At 43.7% G+C, this 21,328-nt stretch overlaps 1 protein-coding gene across 2 annotated transcripts in view; it reads right to left on the bottom strand.

The window, feature by feature from the left end:
* Nucleotides 1-4,140: 4,140 nt before the first annotated feature.
* Nucleotides 4,141-21,328, bottom strand: part of trrap (transformation/transcription domain-associated protein) — a 79,551-nt gene continuing 62,363 nt past the window's right edge. For both annotated transcript variants that reach the window (XM_084341897.1, XM_084341898.1), the window contains 9 exons: nucleotides 19,696-19,786; nucleotides 19,304-19,509; nucleotides 18,098-18,359; nucleotides 12,217-12,442; nucleotides 11,830-12,047; nucleotides 10,925-11,109; nucleotides 9,464-9,667; nucleotides 7,151-7,345; nucleotides 4,141-5,218 (listed from right to left, as the gene is read on the bottom strand). In XM_084341897.1, the coding sequence (XP_084198023.1) occupies nucleotides 4,934-5,218; nucleotides 7,151-7,345; nucleotides 9,464-9,667; nucleotides 10,925-11,109; nucleotides 11,830-12,047; nucleotides 12,217-12,442; nucleotides 18,098-18,359; nucleotides 19,304-19,509; nucleotides 19,696-19,786 (1,872 nt within the window). In that variant the 3' untranslated portion in view covers nucleotides 4,141-4,933. The remainder of the gene's footprint in view (nucleotides 5,219-7,150; nucleotides 7,346-9,463; nucleotides 9,668-10,924; nucleotides 11,110-11,829; nucleotides 12,048-12,216; nucleotides 12,443-18,097; nucleotides 18,360-19,303; nucleotides 19,510-19,695; nucleotides 19,787-21,328) is intronic.

Raw genomic sequence — 21,328 nt, 5'->3', positions numbered from 1 at the left:
TTTTGATTCTTTTCACAATGTTCTCAATGTTGCTTAAAGCTGCTACATGGGGCTTTTCGTTTTTTTGATCCTGGCGGCCCCTGTGGACAAAGGCGGTATGTGCACCACTGTCCCCTGTTGTAAAGATCCTGATCTGGCTAGCACGTGCGTTCGTTTTGGAAACAAGCGAAAGATGCAGCACAAGCTATTTTCAGTATCCTACTACTGTTCAGCTGTTTGCAGGATGCATTGTGACGAGTAAATGTATCTGTGGCTATGTAAGATTAATGACGATGGCAAAACAAAGTCAACTTTTTTGTTTTAGTAACATTACGGTGGCCCTGAAGGTCAAAACACAACAACTCATAAAACACAACATTTCACAAGCACAAACAATAATGTTTTCCTACCCTTTCTGCAATCTGGAATGTTGTGTTTTCTGAAATGTTTTGACCTTCAGGGTCAAAACATTGATGTGCTCTGTAAGTCTTATAGTCAATATAAGTCAATATAGTATCTGGCTGATAGATAAGAAGATGTGTTTTGTTTGATTGATGCACTCGCATCTGTCCATTAAACATGAAGCTTAAGCAAGAAACCGGTTAGCTTAGCTTTGCTTAGCTTAGCATTAAGGCGTGTGTGAGCTGACCAATCAGAGGGAGACTGGGTGTTTAAGGCAGCACCGGACAGTGTGAGAAAACTGATGTTTTTTGAGCATTTAAGCATGTAAACCTATTCTAGTAGTAACCCAAAATAAAATTATGAACCTGAAAATGTGCATCATATGTCTCTTTTAAATCATTTCTTTCTCAGTAAAAAAAAAAGACAGGTTCTGTTTTGATTTGAACTGAATATCAAGTCATTTAAAGTTTTGAAACAGTGCTGTCCTTCTATACAAAGTGTATAAACACATTTTAATCAGCATGTGAGATGCTGATGTGCTGCCGCATCACTCTCGCCAAGGAAAGCAAAAAAAAAAAAAAAAAAAAAGATTGACTTTGATTGCTTCCCATACTGCTGTGTACGGCTTGGGCAATTAAAATCATAATGGCAGATTTTAGACACCAAACTAATGAGCTCAACTCCTCTGAGTGGAAATGCCATTAGAAGTCCTAATGGAGCTCCTTCACTGAGTAACAAAACAAATCCTCAGCTGCTAGATATGAGCTGCGCTGCTTCACAGACTAGAGATCAACACACAATCGTATTTGATTAATACTGTTTGTTTACATGAAAATACAAAGAAGCGTCTCCCCCTACTGCGCTGCAGCGCCTGATACATTGTGATATATAATTGGATGCTGGCTGTGAAAACAGAAAAAGAGTCTGTGGCATTCTGGTCTTGAATGATGAATTGTGAGGAGGAAAGAAGTGGATTAGGCTGCTGCTGAAGTTCTTTTCCACCTCTGTTCTCTTTACACTCACAGCTGTACTTGCGCGTCTACTGTAAGTTCTTATTACACTGTTTCCAAATGCGTCTCTTGAGAAAAATGACAGCTTAGTTGCCACATAAAGCAAACAGACAGCTTCTGAAAAACTCTCCTCCTTTAAGCCTTTCCTCCCCCCTCAGTCATCCCCCCGCGTGGATGAGGATCATTGGAGGGGGAAGATTTCATCATCTGGCCCTGCCAGGATCTATTCCTGCTTTGGTGTGTCCTCTGAGATCTCTGCTCTGTGCCAGGGCTGATGATGATCCAGGCTCTACACCTCCACTCCCACCGGAGCACATCAATCACCTCCACTCCTCTCACCCCACTATAGAGGGAGATGGGGGGGTTGGGGTGGTGAAGCCTTCGCCTCCACTTCACTCATATCAGGCAGAGAGAAAGGGAAAGAATAGGAGGAGACGGAGGTGGGGTCGCTGCAGCCGACACCTCTGCTCCTGTGATATCTGTCTGCAGTCAGGGGATGCCAAGAGACGACCCCAGTAGGCAAGCTGTGACACATCTCTGGGGGAGAGGATGTGTCACAATGTGTGCATGTGTGTATGTGTGCGTGTATGTGTGTGTGTTCTGCTGTTGTGGATTTCATATTTCACCTTATCTCCCTCACATCGGAACAGACACCTGGGGCGTGAAATGGATGTCTGTCCCAATAGAGGGCACCCAGAACTTCAAACACAATCATTTCAGAAGACATCTGAACAAAACACACTGGACGTGTGGCCGACTTAACATGACGATCATGTGTTGTTTCTGGAGAGGCACTGGTTCCAGGTCACGGGGTCAGCCTGACTTCTACTGATAACAGCGTGCCTCCGCAGGGGAAGAGATGCATCCGAGAACAAGCTGCTCAGCCGAGTCGGTAAAGTTATATGTCGGGAGACATCAGAAATGAGAAATTATTCAGCCAAAGGGGCACAACTGCCTTTTCATTCACTTCATTTCTGTTAACTTCAGTGAATATTAGAGGCTGCTGTGAAGGTATGGTTTGTAGGTGAGCACTATATTTGGGCCAGGTGCAGGATTGCAGGTTCATTAAAGGGAAAGTTAGTTGAGAGTATTAATACGCTGAACTAAAGCTTCCAAAACTTCAGACTTAAAAAGCTAATGTTTTAAGCCCCATCTGTCAGTCTGTTAGTCCGACACTTTGGTCAAGAATGAAATATCTCAGCAACTACAGGATGGATTGTCTAGTTTCTTCTTTATGGACGTTCATGGTCCCGGATGATGACTCCTGATGAGTTTAAATGATCCTGACTTTCCCTCTTGCTCTTCTATGGAGGTTAGCATTTTTGGATATAAGGGGAAACATCTACAACTATTGGATGGATTGCCATGAAATTTGGTCGACGTTCATGTTCTCCAGATGATGAACCCTAATGACGTGATTGCTTCCCCGAATGAATTGCCATTAGCCTTAGCTGTACCTCCTCTATCAAAGAGTAACAGTATCAAAAAGGTAATGTAAGCTGAGAAGTTGTTGAATGCCAACATTAGACAACAGCTAACATTAGCATTCAACAACTTCCTGCATATGGTATGTATATATTTAATTTTTTTTTTTCACTTGTGCAACTGTTTGGATAACTCATGATGTAACTGGAGGGTCGCCTCACCATGACGTCAACAGGATGCGATCAAATTTCTGCATATACCTTATTGCTTTGTCATGCTCGACTATTGGCTAATGAAAAACATGTCTTCAGTCCAGTTTAGTGTGCGTCTCCTCTTTATCTCTTACGACAGGGTCCGTAGTCATGAACACGAAGGATTAGCTTACTGAGATTTTGTAAACTGACGTGACTCACCCTTTCAGGAAACCGGACAACTTGAATTCTCTTCTAAACATTTCCTGAGTGAAGAGAGACGGAAACAACAATCTGACAACGATTTGTGCAGCTATTTTCTTTGATGTACACAGTTTAGCAGCTAATAAAAACACCGCCAGCCTCTTAAAAGTAGATGCTCACCAGTAGTAGATAATTAATGAAACTAGGAGGTCAGTGTTGGAAACTAGCAGCTGCTGAGACCGTTCTTGTGTGGAAAAGAGAGAAAGAGAAATGTTAGAGACGGTGTGTAAACATGTTGAGAGGCAGAGGCTGCGTATGCGGATCGTATAGAGGCGAACAGAGATATAACCTTTGTTTATGAGTGCAGGCGGGCCGGCTGACAGTGTGTATAAGTCAAGCGAGGCCGGCCCACTCGGAGATCTGCTGGCACGCATTAATCAAGCACCAGGGGAGGAGAGGAACGCCTCAACACACCTCCGCAGGACTCTCTAACCAGAGGGAGGGAAAGACCACAAGGTTATTGTACCTCCACGAGACGGAGCAGCGCTTTGATTCAACACTGCTGCGCTGAAATGCCTCTCCATAAATGTCTACTAACTGTGAACCGCAAGGATGATGGCAATGGACTTTTTAACGTCAGAGAATGGTTCATCTGGAGTCATTTCACAGCATGAGTTATCACCGCAATAATATCCAAGAGTACGTCCTTCAGGGTGATTATAGCTGTGACAGTGATGCAGTAGATGTGAGGCACAGATGGGGATTACTGGTTATTATTGCCGTTTTACAACTGGTAAAGAAAAAAGAAAACTAATGCGAGTTTAACTTTATGGTAATTGTGAGCAAAGCCGAAGCCAATTTTTGAGATTCATCGGTTGAAATCCAGTAAAGACCGCAGCAGGAGGTTACCGTAAAAGAGCCAACACAGCTTCCGTATTAAAAAAAGAGCATTTTATTAAAACAAAATGCTTATTTACAAAGCAAGAGATAATACTTCTGTTGGAAAAGGCGTTGTACCTTTACAAAAAGGGGAGGAATATGCATACACAGCCAGCTCGGGAATGAAACATTTGCATCACAGCTGTCATAGCTTATTACACTGTCGATTTGCCCAGTAGTTTTACTTTGTTACATTACAACAAGACTGATGCAAAAGACTCAACACATGTGAATTAAATGGCTTTTGGAAAAGTCGGACATGGTGATACAATTCCTCATTCGGCAGGGATACAAAAGAAGCTACACATTTTTCAGTTTAAATACACATTCAGGACAAATGGCTGTTTCAGAAAGAACAAATATCAAAGTAGAGATTGTAAGCTCTTGATGCAACACAGACGCAGCTAAAGCAAACAACAGAAGATTTTCCCATCTCTTAAATAAAAAGAAAAAAAAAAAAAAAATCAGCTTGAGTGAGGGGCTCATTGTGGTACCAACAGAAATATTTGTACTGTCATCTTGTCATAGTGAAGACAGGGCAACTGGCGTCTCACATGGAGTCCCTGTCGTGTAGTTATAAAAATAAATATAAGTTGAAGGGTTTTCATAAAAAGATTCATCAGTCCAGATATAACAACTGGCAAGCCCTGGTCAGGGCCTTTGTTTCAACTGGATTCCCACTTCCGTGATTAACTGTAGTTACAGTGAAGAGCGTGTTTGTCAGATGAGCAATAAAAGTAACATCTTTTCTTGCCCTGCATCATCTCATCCCTCTCATTCTCCTCAGAGCCAGGGGTGCCAGGCAGGGTCCATGCGGCACAGATTGTCCAGGCTGTTTGCTGCAGCCACCAGAGTGTTGACTTTACTCTCCCCTCCCTCGAACTGAGCCAGGTTATGGAGGCGGGTCATGATGGCCGTGACAGCCTTCTGGACCAGTGACACCAACTGCTGGGAGTCCATGTTCTCTGGCTGGCCGGCAGGGGACAGAGGCATGGACGTGTCCTCTTGGGTCTTCTTGTGCCAGGCGATGATTTCATCTCGAAGGACTGCCTTCAGGATGCCGTCCACCTATCAGAGACAGATAGGTAAGAATTAGTGGTGTAGAAGCATGTTCAATAAAACATTTAACACATTGTTTGTGACTGGATCCTCAGACTGCTATGGTTTTCTTTTTGTGACAACATCCTGATGAGTCTGGGAAAAAAATGTACCTATTCAATCTAACTTTAATTTATTCTCTTAATTCTTTGACTTGCAATTAGTTTTGACAACAAGAAAATAATTCCCATATCAAGCAGGAAACTTGAGGGAAGTTTGAGCAAAATAAAAAAATAAATTAAAGTATAAAAACCTTTACTCTGGACCCCTCAGACATTTTAAAAGCATAGTATAGTAAAATGAAGGAAATACAAATGTAAAAAGGGGGAATTATAACCCCCTTTTTGTGCGTTTATGTTCATAGTTTTTTCAAAACGATTTGCCTCTTTTCACTGTTTTTTGCTTTTGAAAAATGACACAAAAAGCTCATATACCAGCCTTTTCAAAGCATTGTGCTATGTAGCTTAGCTACCACATTACATTTTTTCACGAGACCGCTCGCTAATCCGATAACCACTGCATCCATTTGAAGTTCTCAATTATATGTCAAGGAATGCTGTTTAAATACACAGCGGGCCAATCTTCTGGGTAGAGCTTTCTAAGCCATGTGTTGAAAGCGTGCATCATGGGAATGAGAGCAATGAAACATGATCAAACCTCAGTTTAAATGGAGCCAATTTCAAACATTCACATAAAACAGAGCTGCTAAGTCCAATTAAGGGTGTGTCAATCATCCTCAGGGAAATTTCTCGGTGTTGTTAAGAGACCATAATGGTGACACAGAACTGAAATACATAACCAACAAAACCATGACGGGGCCACAACACTAGCAATCATCACCTAACTAGGTACACACTGTTCCCTAGCCTTACCTAAAGTGTTTTTCTGGTTTCAGGCTTCAATATATTTGAGTGGATGATTGTTACGTGTTTGTTGTGTTTTGCTGTTTTCCCTGGAAACGTCCATTTTCTCTCAACCACAAGAAGCAATGGCCAATGGCACTCAGCCTTAACTGGTTCACATGGTGGAGTGTTTTGTTTATTTGCATCTTAAGCACTCCTGCTCCGTCTACATCCGTCTGACTTAAAGTATGAGCCGGACCTTTACATAGACACCACACGCCTGTCATTACTGCCCTGCTGCAGATACTTCATACAGCTGCCCCTGCTTTCATTGCATTGTTTTTGTTTGGTTGTGCCTTGGTGAACTTTCTCTCTGGGTAAATTTAAGTGCTAAACAATATCTGGAGAATTCAGCAGGAGCTTAAATTTGACAACAAACCACTGGCTCGGCTTGACAGAATGAAATATATCCTCACTGATGCTGCCCGCAGACTTGAACCTCAAATCTCTAAACTAAAACCCTTCCAACACTCATGTCATTTGGGTCAAGATGAGTAAATGTGTAATTTTTCAAGTGTAGTTATTTCAATATTTAAATGCAATATCTTCACAGTGTGATTTTTACATTTCATGACAGTTTTTTGAAAAGGATGCAAAAGATGTGTTAATTTAAGCTGCAATAACTAATTCTTTGCTCAGTTTGGGACAGTCACGTAAACCCAACACTGCCGTATTATCACCTACAGTAGATAAGGCAAACTTGGGAGCAAACATGTGATCCCCTTAACATGCAAGTGACCCATTGTGACCAATGGGTCACTTGTGTTTCAGATACTGACCAAATCTGAAACTTTTTCAAATAATAATACCTAAACATTTGCTGAAATCCAACATCTAGCTTCTAATGTGAAATATTTGAACAGGTAAGCCCTCTGATCATATGCCATGATCAATCCCTACCTTCATTTGTAAAATAAATCATTTTTAATCCGGGCTGTAGGTTATTTGAAAACACAAGCTGATCATAGTAATGTTACAATTTTCATTGCAGAAAAGTTACCTTGAAGTTTGGCTGTGCGAAGCATCGTGCCACGGCGATCATGGAGGCAGTGAGTGGGCCGGAGACGCCGATGGTGGTCAGGAACTCAGAGATGTTCGGCGTCAGGCGGAACGGGACGGGGCGATTGGCGTCCAGGTCGCCTGTGGCGTCGTTGATGTCGAAGCGGAAGTAGGAGACGTTCAGCTTTCCTGTGTCCTATAAACAGAAAACAGTATAAATATAAAGATTAAGGAACAGGTCAGTTGGCTTGGAAACAAGTGTATATGGGAGGTAGGTTTGGACATTTTAAAGGTGCCATATTATAAACATTTTTGGTTTATTTTATTTTTTCTACTAAAGAATGTTTACATGCTTAAATGTAAAAAAAAACACCTTATTTTTCATATACTGTTCATTGCTGTAGCACCCTCCGTCTGAATGCTCTGTTTTAGTGCCTGTCTCTTTAAGGCCCCCCTCCTAAAAAGTCTGCTCTTACTGGTCAGCTCTTGCAGGCCTGGGCAGGCAGTTGTGAGTTATGACATCACAACTTTAGGGAAGTCCTAATGGTTCATCTGAATGTGGGCTGTGTGGATTTCTCTGTGGATTGAGTATTTTTATACTTGTGCGGTATTTGAACAGCACCTAGACCTGCTTTATAATGTGAATAGATGAGGCAGTCTCACTTTCTTCAATACGGGACCTTTAAATAAATAAAGCATTGTTCAGAACTACCTGCTCATAACCACTAGCAAATAAAGAGAGATAATCTATGAATATTCCTGTCAGTAGGGTCCTCCGCAGTCCTTCGACCACATGAGCCCCTGCAAGAAAATAACTCTTCTTCAGAAAGGCTAGGGGAGTTACAAAACAAACTCACACCAACGAAATGGCTGCAGTTATTGATCTGCGTGCCCCAGACACCGTAACACGTCAAACTATCAGCAGCAGAACATCTATAATCCTCAATTCACTCCCACTCCCCTCTCCCCCGCCGCTCCCCGCTGACTTAAATATATACGGCCAAGTTTTCATCCATAAGCCTGCATTTATGTGCGAGAGGCCGCTACACGAGCAGCCATTCCGGGGAAGATAAGCTCCCTTATATGAAAAGGTGAGTGGCTCTGACAGCTTTATAGCAGAGCATTTCATTCCAGCTCGTGCTCCCTCTCCTCCTCTGTCTCGCCTCTTTCCCTCCTTCTCCTTAATTCCCTCCCCTCCCGTCTCTCTCTCTCCTACTGTCATTTGCTCCTCCAGGCCCCAGCGGAGGGCCTCAAGGCAGTGGGCTGAGACACCAGCAACCCCCAGGAGGCTCAGATAAGCCCGCAGACGGTTGGCTGTGGAGGCAGCGCTCAGAATGCTAAATCGCCAGAGCAGAGGCCAGCGATGGCTTCATTTTTGGGCTGGTGTGAATGGGATGACGCAACATTAGTGAGTCGCACCTAGTGAGTCGCACCTAGTGAACTTGAGTGTGAGAAACGACAGATACTGGAGGATTTTCTGAATGTCAAAGGAGATGAGAGATGTGATGCTGTAGAAAGACAGCTGTTGAGAGAATTAAGTTTGAATGAATGCCACAAAACAGAGCCTTTTCTGTTGATGCCTTGAAGCACCACTGAGCTCTGTAAGTGCCAACTTGAAGGAACTTAAGGTCTCTATTTAGGCAGGGTGGGGCACAATGCTACGGCTATGATGTCCTGTCCTTGCACTCTCTCTCTCTCTCTCTCTCTCTCTCTCTCTGTTTGTTTGTATGTGTGTGTGTGTGTGCGTGCGTGCGTGTTTATGTGTGCGTACACTCTCCGTACCGTAATCCTTCTGTGTCTAATGGGATCTGCGGAGTGGAACAGGCAGAGAGGGGGCTTAATACCAGTGCTTAGCTGCCCGGAGGAACGCCTGTCAGCAAAGGCCGATTAGGATCAGAGGGGAGGGGGTGGCCGGCTGACACAATCATCTTTAATAATGACTTTGAGAAAGCTGTCTGCAGACCCCGAGCACCAGACGGATGTGTGTAAGGACTGAGAATCTGACGAGCGCACGCACACACAAACACGGACTCTTCAAATTGAAACGTCTTTGATAGCTGTAGAGCACAGGGACTGAATATAACGCTCTGTCAAAACATCCTTCGCATTGACAGCGGCGGGCTGACTGATAGGCCTAGCGTGAATGTCATGGGGGAGAATGGTAATTCATATGGCCAGATACGGAGAGGGTAATGGTGATCTCTTAATGCATCTATGAGTGTATATCTATTGAATTAACCTCCATCACATGGATCCCGCATGCCCTTGACAGACGGGCCTACATGTTATTGGTGGTGTATGTTTGCACTCCTACCTGTGCTATCTGCAGCATCTCGGGGTTGAGCCTGTTGAGGTGGAGCATGAACTCGGCCAGACCGATGAGGGCCAGCTGGATGGTGAACATCTTCCGGAAGGTCCAGTAATCGGTAGCGTTGGGGAAGGTGTGGAGAGCCCACTCCTTCAGCATGCTGCGAGGCACCATGTTGCTCTGCACCTCCTTCAGGATGTCCCGCAGGACCTGGTGGAAAACAGGAGGAGGGGGAAGAGGTTGGTTGTCGGGCGGTCAAAAGACGACAATAAGGTGGCAGCTATCTAAAATATCAACAATACATGTTATAAAAGCAGACAAGCATCACAGATGAGGTAGAAATCCAATCTCTTCATCAAAAAAAGAGCTTCATAGAACAAAATGTAATGCATCTCCTGAACACATTCAAATTAAAGTTACCATGAAGCTACGTATCTACACACCAGTATCAGGCCCAACACTGGCAAAAAAGCTTAACTTTATTATTTTTAGAGTTTGTAACTTCCTGGAAAATCATTTAAAATGATGACACATCTTGGGGGGCATATATTCATCATTTTGTCCAATAAATGGACTCTTTATTTAATGATGCCGCCATGGATGTAAAAAAAGAAGAACATCGCTAAATAAGTGCGTTGCTAAACCTCACCCATTACTGTACAAAAACACAACTTTATTTAGTGATTTGGGTGAAACTAGGTCATGTTTTATGACCCCCTGCTGCTAAGGTGAGTGCTATACTGCTGCTAAATGTAGTTTGCTGCTGTTAGCTCGGTAAGCGGTCCTTGCTGACTCAGCCCCGGCTTGCCAGGTTCCATAACGTATATTCCTCGCTATTGGCTGCTGCCTGTTTTTAACTATGCCGAGGCAAGTAGCACGGTGTTGGGGACTTTAAGCAACTGAGCTGGTCGACCTGCTTTTTCTTTTTAATGGATAGTTTAGGTGATAATCTGTCAGCATAATTTCAGTTTGTCATCTTGAAGCAAATGCTAATGACAATGCAACTAAGAGTGAATTCAGCCAATCAGACGCAGACAGGATTCTTGTGTATTTTACTGAAGATTGCATTTTTCATGTGTTGACTGGTTGATAAAGAAGTATCTTGAAAATTAAGTTGGACCACCACAGAAAAAGCCCCTAATGAAAATGATCACTGTCCAATGAAAACCATAAATCTCTAAATTTGGTCATTTTTAGTGTTTCTAATTACCTGAGGAATTATTACCTTTATTTTCTCCAAATAGAACAAATTAAAAACAAATTGGATTATCTGAAAAATGCACTGTCACCAACCTGAAAACAAGGCTATTTTACTTTTAGAGATACATGGTTTCACAGCATAGCGACAAAAAACTTCCACGACTGCTGTTAATTTACAATCCAAACACCCAGAATGCATATCAATGCAGGCCACAGCTGTATCATGCTGTTGTGTGTGCGCATCTGTTCACATGATCATCTCCATACCTGGTGGCTGGCCTGCGTGCCTCTGGCCTGCACAGTCGCCAGACGATCGTAATATCTGGAAATGGGGTTGTCATGTTCGATGCCCTTCTTGGCGCAGCGTTGTTTGTAGATTTCCACCAGTGACAGAGATGAAGGGTTGTCCTCGACCAGCCGCATCTGAGGCGACACTGCCACCACTCGGGGCACTGGAGATATGGAGGGAGGGACAGGAAGAGGACAAGATACAGGTGGGGAAAAAGAAGGGGAGGGGCATATCGGAGGGAAGAAAAGAGATGGAGAGAAGCCAAAGAGAAAAAGAAGGAGAGAGCAGTAATAGGGAAGGAGGGAGAGGGAGAGGAAAACACACAACTGTAAACATTTGGCTGCAAAGTCCCTGTTTTACCACAGTGTAAACCACAGATCTAAACCTACAACTAAAATACTCCAGAACTGGTAAACAGCTGCACTGAAGGCGTGTCAGCTCTCAGCACTAAGCAGGGTCAAAGAAGGTAAAAGGCTGCGCACGCATCTAAACATTAACATACACCAGCACCCCCAAATTAAATCAATACCAGCCATTCCAGTTGGGAGGAAATGGGTTAGAAGGGACCGTTGAATTCCCCATCCATATTTCTGTTTTAAACAAACCAATCAAGTGCGTAAATGGAGAGTGGGCAAACATCTGGGTGGAGGCAAGCCACGAGGGGATGACAGGGGAGGAAATAGTGCTTGAAAGCAAATTGAAATTGTGTGTGTGGTGTGTGAGTGAGATGGAATGATAAGACAAATGAAAGAGGAGGGTCACTGCCAACAGCAGCAATAGAAGTGACCATGTATACGTAAAAATAGGTCCTAAAAAAATAGGTAAAAAACAAAAACACCATAATCATGGTGAAATTTCATCCCTAGTCCCTTTCTGGTCCTACCAGTGAAGAAGAGGTGTCTCTTGGTGGTTTCCTTCCTCTTCTCCAGACAGGGGTTGAGGAGGCGGAGGAGCTGCAGGACCCTCTCCTCTCGGCGTGACTCAGTAAGACAAGCATCGTTCATCACCAGGTACGGGTAGATCTTGCCATTGTGGCCGCGGATATACAGACGACGTGCCGCTGTGTTGTGTTTCTGAACGATTTCCACTCTGGGCATGAACCTGAAAATAGGAGCAGAGAGACAGAGCTGAAGCAATAATATTTTTGGAACAGAAAAAGACCTTTAAATTGTAATGTGTGAAAGTGGTGGGTAAAGCAGCGCTGGAGCAGCATTTGGCTCATGTTTGGTGTTATATAACACCCTGTTTACTAGGTCCAGGAGTCCTTTACCTTGCGATCTTGATGTAATAGTGCGTTGGTTTGGGCATGAGGAACTCCCCGGGGATCTCCACCTCAGCCGTCTGCGCTGAGAAGTTGCTGAGGAAGCGACACTTCTCCTCGATGAGGAAGAACTTAGGCAGCTGCTTGGTCTTGGCCTCCAGGATCTTGATCCACTTCTTCAGCTTGGAGATCAGATTGTGGAGCTTCATGGAGCCCGGCACGCTGAAGTCAAAGTCTGGTAGGAGGAGAAGAGACAAGTTATTGTTACAAGGAGAATCCACTAATTAGAGTCCGGCGATACTTGATTTCTGAGACTGATGTGGATATATTAGGGAGTGAACCATTCTGATATCGATGTATCAGCACATATTCACACATCTGATGTGCTTATCAAACATGTAATGGGGGCCGGATGGTTTACAGCTGAACAATAATCTTTATTGTCTAAAATGACACCCAACGCATCTTTTTCTGAAGAAAAAAAAGAAAAAAAAGAAAAGAATTAATAAATAAAAAATCTGCGCAAATCAGACAACATATATCCTGATACATTAAACATTCTCCTCCTTACATCCCTGGCATTTTCATTTCATTATTTCTTCAACTCTCCTGGTGGACATAAGGATTTAGTATCATTACTGAAACCAGAATGTGATATTAAAAATGTCAGAGAAGAAAACAACAAATATACAAAAGCAGATGCCAGCTGAATTCCTCAGGCAGGCTGAGAAAGACTGAATGGAGAGTCAGTGTGTTACACTTTCACCTACCAAATCAACTATCCTCAAAATGCCCTTCAGCAAGACACTAACCCCCCAACCGTACAAGACTGTAACGCAGTGGGCAGCTCCCAAGTGTGTTTAAGTGTGGACATGACCTCTGACCTCTCCTGCAGCGATATGCTCCCGCACCTGTGCTATAAATACTACTATGTTTCTAAATAACCTCGGCAAATAGAATACTATACAAGGTTAAGATACATGCAGGCAGCAAACACAAGGGACTCAAGTAGAGTCAAATATAACTCAAGAAAATAGAGCAGAAATAAATGGAGTCATTGATATTAAAAGTTTGAAATTTCAATAAAAAAACATTGCGGAGCCTTTTTGAATCCGCAAACGGTTCAGATTAATTAAAGTGAGATCAGGGTGTTTACTTTGCTGTTATTTGCTCAGTAACATGGGCTAACAACACCTTGTTTTTCACAGTGATGGCTTAGGGGAGGGCAGCGGTTACACAAACTTACATCTGGGAAATGTCCATTCTAAATATTGTGTTGCACTGTCGGCCGCTCCACTCCAGCAGCGTGCTGCCTTGCTTGAGGGAACTTCATGGATAAGTTATTCATGGCAGGCTGGCAGCACAAGGAGAGCTGTTTGCTCTATCGACTTAAAACTCCCTGATGGAGGCTGGGAGCTGATTAAATTAGAGCTATAAAAATGAGAGTATTAAAGTATTAAATTCCTGTTTCAAGTCACAACTCATATTGCACATAACATATTGTGATGAGCTACGGCAATAACAACGGAAGGAGGGGAAGTGAGCCAGGCAGGTTTTCCATTTTAGCGTAAAGCCCCCAGGACATCTCTGTAACATGAATGCACACACACACACCTACCTCTCTCCTATTTCAGTACACCCTGTTGTGCCGCCTGTTATAATGAATCCATGAAACTGCAAGGCCTTGCCATTTCAAACCCGTTCAATCTCTCCCGGAGTGAGACCTCCTAATACTTTAAATAAGCCCTTTAAAACAGCCAATGTTCTTTTCAGAGTGGCCCTATTTCGCTATCCGTCTGCCTGCAATTCACCTGCCTCGATAGCAGAGGGAAAATTGAAACAGTCCTGAGGAATTGCAACCCGACAACAATTCAGCTCCATAAAAGTGTATAATGCTTACAAATAGAAAAAAGCGAGACATGCCGCACTCCACCATTCGAAGCCACAAAGCAATAAAGTTATATAATCCATCTTTATTGGATTTAAAACATTTTTACCTGTTTAAATTTGAAGCCGGCTGCACATAAAATTCTGGCTTTATGTAATCACGACTCATAAAAATAATTTCAAGAGGTTAACACTAAACAAGCAGTCAAAAATAAGAGACAAACCAATATTTCACCTAATTGTGTCATTACCTGGGACTTTTTATACACAGCTGAATGCTTTAATGCAGTGGGCAGACGCGACACTTCTGATGGACTGGCTTCTTCGATTTAACTACATTTACCAGATTTTCATTGCATTTACTGGCAGCTGAAATTTATGCAAGGACCAACTGGTGTTCTGACATTAACATTACAGTAATGTTTTTAACACGAACAGAAGGAATGGACGTGTCAGATTGTAATTAACCTAAATATAATACTCAACCTGCAGACAGTTTCTGAGAGAAACTACAGAGGTGCTGGGTGCAGACTGCAATACAGCCAGTGAGGCCAGAAGAGAGTTATTTTCAGTCCCCCTGAACTCATCTTTGACCCCTGCTCCGTCAGCTAGCTGGGGGAATAGGATGCAGAGAGGAGGAGTGCGGTGTGGAAAGTATCCAGATTGCTCTCTGACCTGTGTATAGAAACCGAGGCTGCAATTCTGCCCTACCTGACAGACCACAGCAGAGGATGTGCACTGCTGCACCAAATTATGGATCTAGACTCAGGAGGTGGGCCACCTCTGTATATAGAACATTCATTCCCCCATGACTGTGGGATCGTATGAATGTGTGTGGTGGGATGCAGCCAGCTTTATTGTGTCTGATTGGTGAGCGGAGTGTTTCAGAGGTCATCGCAGCAGTGTGTAAGGGGTTTCTGGCAATTAAAGTTCACATTTAAACTTTATGACTGACAACTAACTGAAGGTACATAGCTGGTGAGCCAAACTGCTATAAGAATTATACCGAGTTACATTTAACTATGCTAAATGTCAGTTTTGCATGACAAATGACTATTCAATTCACACAGAATTAAAAAGCCAAGAAAGTTAGAAGGAGCTCTTGTGACAAAAGTCTCTGGAACAGATCCACTGCTAAAACAGTAACTCATGCAAATAGCATTCACCGTAATTGGATTTGAATGCCTCCCTGCTGCCAAATGTTATATGTGCACACATAAACCCATATTTTCCGGCCCACAAACCCTGTGAAAGCGAGTGAGCCACTAACGTGGTGCGGGGAACGGGAGCTTGGCTGCTCAGCAGCTCTGTAAACCCTGTTTGTTCCGCTCTGGAAGGCTTGTGTGGTTTCAGTCTCTGTCGGCCCCGCTCCCATGTCGCTGGGGGGACAGCTGGGTAGCGATGGTCGGCAGGCACCCTGCGAGGCAGAAGCCCCGGTGACGCCTGGCTGCGTGAGCACAGCTGGCACCGTAACATCTGGAAAGATTCATCAGCGCGCCACTCGCTCCGAGTCTCGCTCGCTCTTGTTTGTGTTGTTCATTCAGTCAGTCCGTGTGCCGCTCACATGCTTTTGCTCACTAATGACATCACACCTGTCTTCATGTTTCCCCTCATCCCTATTGTTTTCTCTTTGATAATCTCCCCTCTTCCATCTTTTATTCTCCTCACAGTAATTGTCAAGCCTCGTAAGCTCTGGCTCACCTATATTATACCTTTTTCCAAGTCAGGTGATTATTTTTTTCCCTAGCTGCCTTTCATTCACTCTCTGTCCTTGTCCCCCTCTATCCCAGGGCCAAACACATTAGCTCTATTGGCCACTCACAGGACCAGTGGAGGGGAAAAGCGCAGGAGAGACTGAAGAGCATAGAGGGGGAGGAGGAAGGAGTTGCTGTGCGGAAAAGCAATAAAAAGGAGAGACCAGGCGGTTTACTATGAGTGCAATTTAGCGTACATGTATGTGCAGTCAGTCCATGGGAGTGGGTAGGAGTCAGCAAAGAAGTTTTATTTGAACCCTGAAAGCTGGGGGAGCTGCAGACGAGCCTCGTTTAAACCAGGTCCACTGAACTGTGGTTCAACTCCCTTATGCAATGTAGGAAAACAGACACGTGGCTTCCAAAAACAGGGGAATGATTGTTTAGAGAAAAATGTCTCAGAGGGGGCCTTGGCTAAACTAGAACTGCACCTGTCCTGTTGGATTCCACAGCTCGCATATGAATCTGAACATGCAGGCCAAAAAGACTGGAGGCTTCATCACTGCCTTACAAGCATACACATGAATATCACAGAATTATTGCTTTGAAATGTTTTAATCTGAAAACTGGGAATGGATCACAGAGCCGTCATCGCAGAGCGTCTTCCAACTTCTAATCTTTGATGTCACATCAGTGTACAACTGCTCAGAGACCAGAGCGGTGAAGCAGAAATGTGCAATTAGGAATTTTCTGAGGTTTCAGAATTAAAAAAGGTATTCAATTTGAAGATAAAAGCTACACACGGTTGCCAATCCACACTGTCAATGCGCTACCTCAATGACGACATTACATCAGCGTGTAACTTCTAATCTCCTGTTGGAAGAGGAAGCCCAACACCAAGTAAAACAAAGCCCAGCGGATGTCTGAACAGTCCCAACATTAAAAACCTCTGAGAGATAAATACAGTGGATATATCATCCTATCTTGATGACTTAAGTGAATCTGCACAGACAAGAGCTGTTTATGATAGTAATTCATTGCCATTTCTACCCTCCAATTTTGTCTGTAATGAGAACACAATAGCTTCCCTGCTATTGTTCTGAACCGGTATAAAACAAGGGAGGGAAATTGTTTCATCTCAGTGCCACGGTGGCTTCAGTAGCGGTATCCTTTCAAAATGCTTGGTTACCTGGCAAATAGGACTTTGAAACTTCCAGCTCCAACCACAATAAAACAGCACTTGACTGGTGGCTGGTGGTACTACATTGACATTTCAATATAATTGGCCAAAGTTGGTCAGTGCCAATGTGGGGGGAATTATTTTAGTCAGCCTCTGGTGCACTATAAATATATAAAACCTGCATTGATAGTCAGTTTCACTCTGAAGCTGCCAAGAAAATAAAATAATTTCATTACAGTTCAAATAGAGAGATGTAGTGCATCGAATCTCTTTAAACAGACTTTTAAACACTACTGCGACTAAAGGCTGAACTTTTACAGAGTTCACTGTTTTATAGTGTCAGCTGAGGAAGGAGAACTAAGAGTCTTCAGCTCTATTTTATCATCCCACTGACAGGTTTTGTGCTTGTTGAGATCATCATCTAAGTGCTGCACCATCTAAGATTAAAAATGCAGCTGACTTCGGTATAATCAAAACCACTGTAGACGCGCGCACACGCTCACACAGTGTAATAAAGACAGACACACACACCTATTTCTGACCAGTCACCAGAAACCACCCCTCCCATGAAATCCCATCATCTTGTTGGAAACCTTAATTGCATTGCAGAACACCAATGCTCCAGCTGCTCCAAGCCACAGCGCGATCTGTCCCGACAGCGCTGATATGAGCAGCGTGAGTGTCCGCGCAGATACAACGTGACCTGTTCAATATATCGCCACAGAGGCCATCTCTTCATTTTAACTTGTGTGGACAAACAATAACAAGAATGCTGCTCTTGTTTGCTGAAAGGTGGCTGATGTGTGATTTCAGGCTTTAGGGAGCAGAGCTAGGTGTTGCTGGTTTCACTACCTGACCAATTGTCTCACCTTGTCAGATAGTCAAAAAATAATCGTGTTTTTGGTCGCCTGAAAACACATGCTTCACATTTTGTCTCTTCAAATTCCCAAGTGTTACGACGAAGCCTCAAAGAGGTAAATCAGCAATGCTTAAAGTTATGAAACTAAAGTGAACTAGCCACTAAGTTCAAAAAGTAAACACAGGAGAGCGTGTTGTGAGAGCTTTTCAACACTTGTTTTTTTCTTTCCGTCTGTTCTGAGTCAATACAAGCATGAGTATGTTTGAAACTGACCTGTTGTGAATTGGCCTTTCATCTTCTGGAAAACAGGGTCCTGGGCTGTGGCCTGGGCCCGACGTGCTAACGACTCAGAGGCGGCGCTAGAAAACATGGTGGACACGTTGGAGACGTTCTCCAAGCCAACGCCGAAGGTGCTAACCAGCTTCTTGACAAAGTTCAGTGTGTGCGGTGTGATCTTGGCGTCAGACACTGCACCGCTCTTCTCAAATGCCACCGAGTAGCATTTAGCCAGGCCCTGTTGAAGCTGCCTCAAGACCTGCAGAAAAAGGAGGAACATGGAGAAATAGTGAGGAAATGTACCAGTAATATTAGTAAGAGAGGGTCCAAATCATTTTATTTTAAGTATCTGTTGAGTCGGATCTCTGACAAATGGTCAGTAAAGAACAGAGACACATGCATCGTTCTTTAGGAACAAAGGTGCAGCACTGCGATGTCATACAGTAACCAAAGCAAGAGAGAGAGAGGGAAGGTGATGATAGCAGAGAACGCCTCTGCCCCTGCTTGCCCCGTGGAACGAAGCATAGAGTCTGCAGCTGCTGCCGAGTGCCCCAAACCATCACAGATAATCACAGAGACACACACACACCAACAAACTTCCGGCCCTAAATCCCTCGCCCCATCCTACACGCTCACTGCACCCATCCATCACCTGTCTCAGTCTTCTCGCCTCCTGCTGCCTCTTTCTCCCAGTCTTCCCCTCCACCCACAGACTAGCTTCCTCATGTGGATGCTGCCTAGCATGGCTAAAACAATTTGCAGCAGCACCAAGCTGAAGTCGGGCCCACATCCTGCACTGACATTCGCACACTTAGCTACTGGGGAAAGGGGCTGCAGGCTGATTTAAGTAGACTTGTGCTTCAGGTAAAAAAGATTTGAGAAAATACAAGGCAAGAAAGAGTGAAATTAAGGAGATCTACTATCTGAAATGTACAAGAGTCTTCTGCCAGTTCTGTTTTGAATACAATTGACTATCAAAAGGTCTATGGCAACAAAGTTGAGGATGAAAGATGACATATCCACAGACAAGTCAGGACAACAGCTTAGACTGCTTGACCAGGTGGTGTGACACACACATTGCTTTCAGAGATTCACTGCATCTCACAACCAGCTGTATTATTTTCTCACCAACTGATCCACTGGAAACACACACGTAGCAACAGAGTCAGACACAAACGAAACCAGCACCTTTGTCCTTCTCACCTCTTCATGCCAGTTCTCCCTGAACCACACCATCTGGTCCACAATGCCCTCCAGGGAGGAGAGCAGGGTTGGGTGCAGCTCCCGCTGCATGTGCATGATCCTGCTACAGCGCCACATTGGGGCAGTGGCCCGAATAGGTCCTGGGTCGGAGGCCCCCGAGTGAGGCTGAGCCCCCACTGAACTGGGCTGCTGCTGTCCAGATGCATCTGGGGAGAGTGGGTAAGAGGGGGGAAGGATGGAAAGAGGAGAAAGAAGGGTAATCAGGAAACACATTTTCTTTAACTGTACACATTTTATGTTCAATAACTCAGGACGGTAGACAGAGGAAAGAACTTTTATTGCTGAGAGTATCTTAACGAGGCAACACATGACAGGCAGCGATGTTTACTTACCACTTTTGTAGCGTTCCCTCTGCTCGATCTTGAGTGTCAGGTAAAGGGTGCGGATAGGGAAGTAGACAGCCTGGGGGTACACTCGTCCCACCTAGCAGATAAAAGAGGGTCACAGATTACATTTCAAAGACTCCCCCTCAGGAATGCAAAGGAGAGAGAGAGGGAGAGAGCGGAGGCAGACAGAGGTAGAGGTGGAGGGAGAGTGGGACAGAGAGATACTGTTTGTGTGTCAGAGAGAGAGAGAGATCATACTGATACAGTCAGAGACCTTTGCTGTAACAGAGGGAGTGTTTGAAGCTTTGAGTCAGGGGAGTTAGGGGAAGTTACAAACACGTCATGGCTGAATTACAAAAACTGAATGTGACTGATGATGAAATTGCCCTCAAGACTTTCAAGAAAAGTCCCCGACAACATTGGAAAGGCTTAATGGTTGAAGTGAAGGCATGAGAAATTTCAAGTTTTTTTTTTTAAACACATAGCAAATTCACCTCCAACTTGGTGCAGTAGGATCCCTTTGATAAGAGAGGCAGCAGGTGAATTCAGTATCTACCTTTGGTGTATAATTTATACATCTGTCTCAGGTTCACAGTTCAGGTGGGAGGTAGGATTAGTAAGCTACATCGACTGTACTGTAGTTCAGCATCCAAGTGAGAAAATCAAGATTCAGTATTCCCTTTTTCTTTCAGTTTTGACTTTCTTTCGTCAAGGCAAATTCACCTCATATAGGTTTATTTCATTCATCATCCATTCATGTATTCCTGCTGGCTCAGATGGCTCTATGGAAAGTGTTTGATCTAAATACACACTGTTTAACACCTTAAATAAAGTCTTGAACATGCAGTGAAAGCTTTGAACACATTTTCAAAAGCCTCCTTTATGTGGCCACAAAATCAATTCCACACTTGTCACCAATTCTCATTCTAATACATGAGATGGGCGACCACTGCGACACAGATATCACTGTGACTGTACAAAGCGAGCGCCTAAAGGTAGAACATGAGCTGAGACAAAGCTCGCTAAAATTCTACAGAGGCGACAACAGAAATCTGCCATTTTTAACAACTATAAGCAGAAGTAAAACAAGCTCTGCTCGGAAAAGTTTCAAATTCTTCATCTCAAATGAAAATAAATCATCTCTATCAAAGAACAGGTTTAGAAAATATGACCACCTTGGAAGTTTATTTATGACATCTAGGATTGTCTGAGCAGTCATGTTCCTATTTGCCATCATGTAAAAATGTCATTACACTTTTTTTTAAATGAGTACAAGTACAGGAACAATAACTAGGTTGTATAAAAGCTGATTTTCCTTGAATTTCTATACAGAAGAAATCTTTAAGCCTGGCTTTTTAGGCCCATTGGATATTGGTGGAAGACCAAACCACAACGTTCTCTCAGGTCCCAGAGCACAATTTCATAGGCTGCAATTACACAGCCACTTGATCCCTTCTAGACCCTCAATACGCCTGCAAGGCAGAAAGGGATACCTCCACATTTCAACAACAAAACTGAGCTCAATACGGGTAAAAGTGGGTCGGGGATGGATGGTGGAGGGGGAAATCGACGAGAGAGATAGACAAAGAAAGAGAAGAAGCTTTTTCCCCCCACAATTCAGCCTACGGCTAAATGGATT

The sequence above is a fragment of the Pagrus pagrus genome (genome assembly GCF_965226575.1).
Source record: "Pagrus pagrus genome assembly, chromosome: 21".
NCBI lineage: Eukaryota > Metazoa > Chordata > Actinopteri > Spariformes > Sparidae > Pagrus > Pagrus pagrus.
Note: the sequence above shows the minus strand (reverse complement) of the source record. Positions and strands in the feature narration are given on the sequence as shown.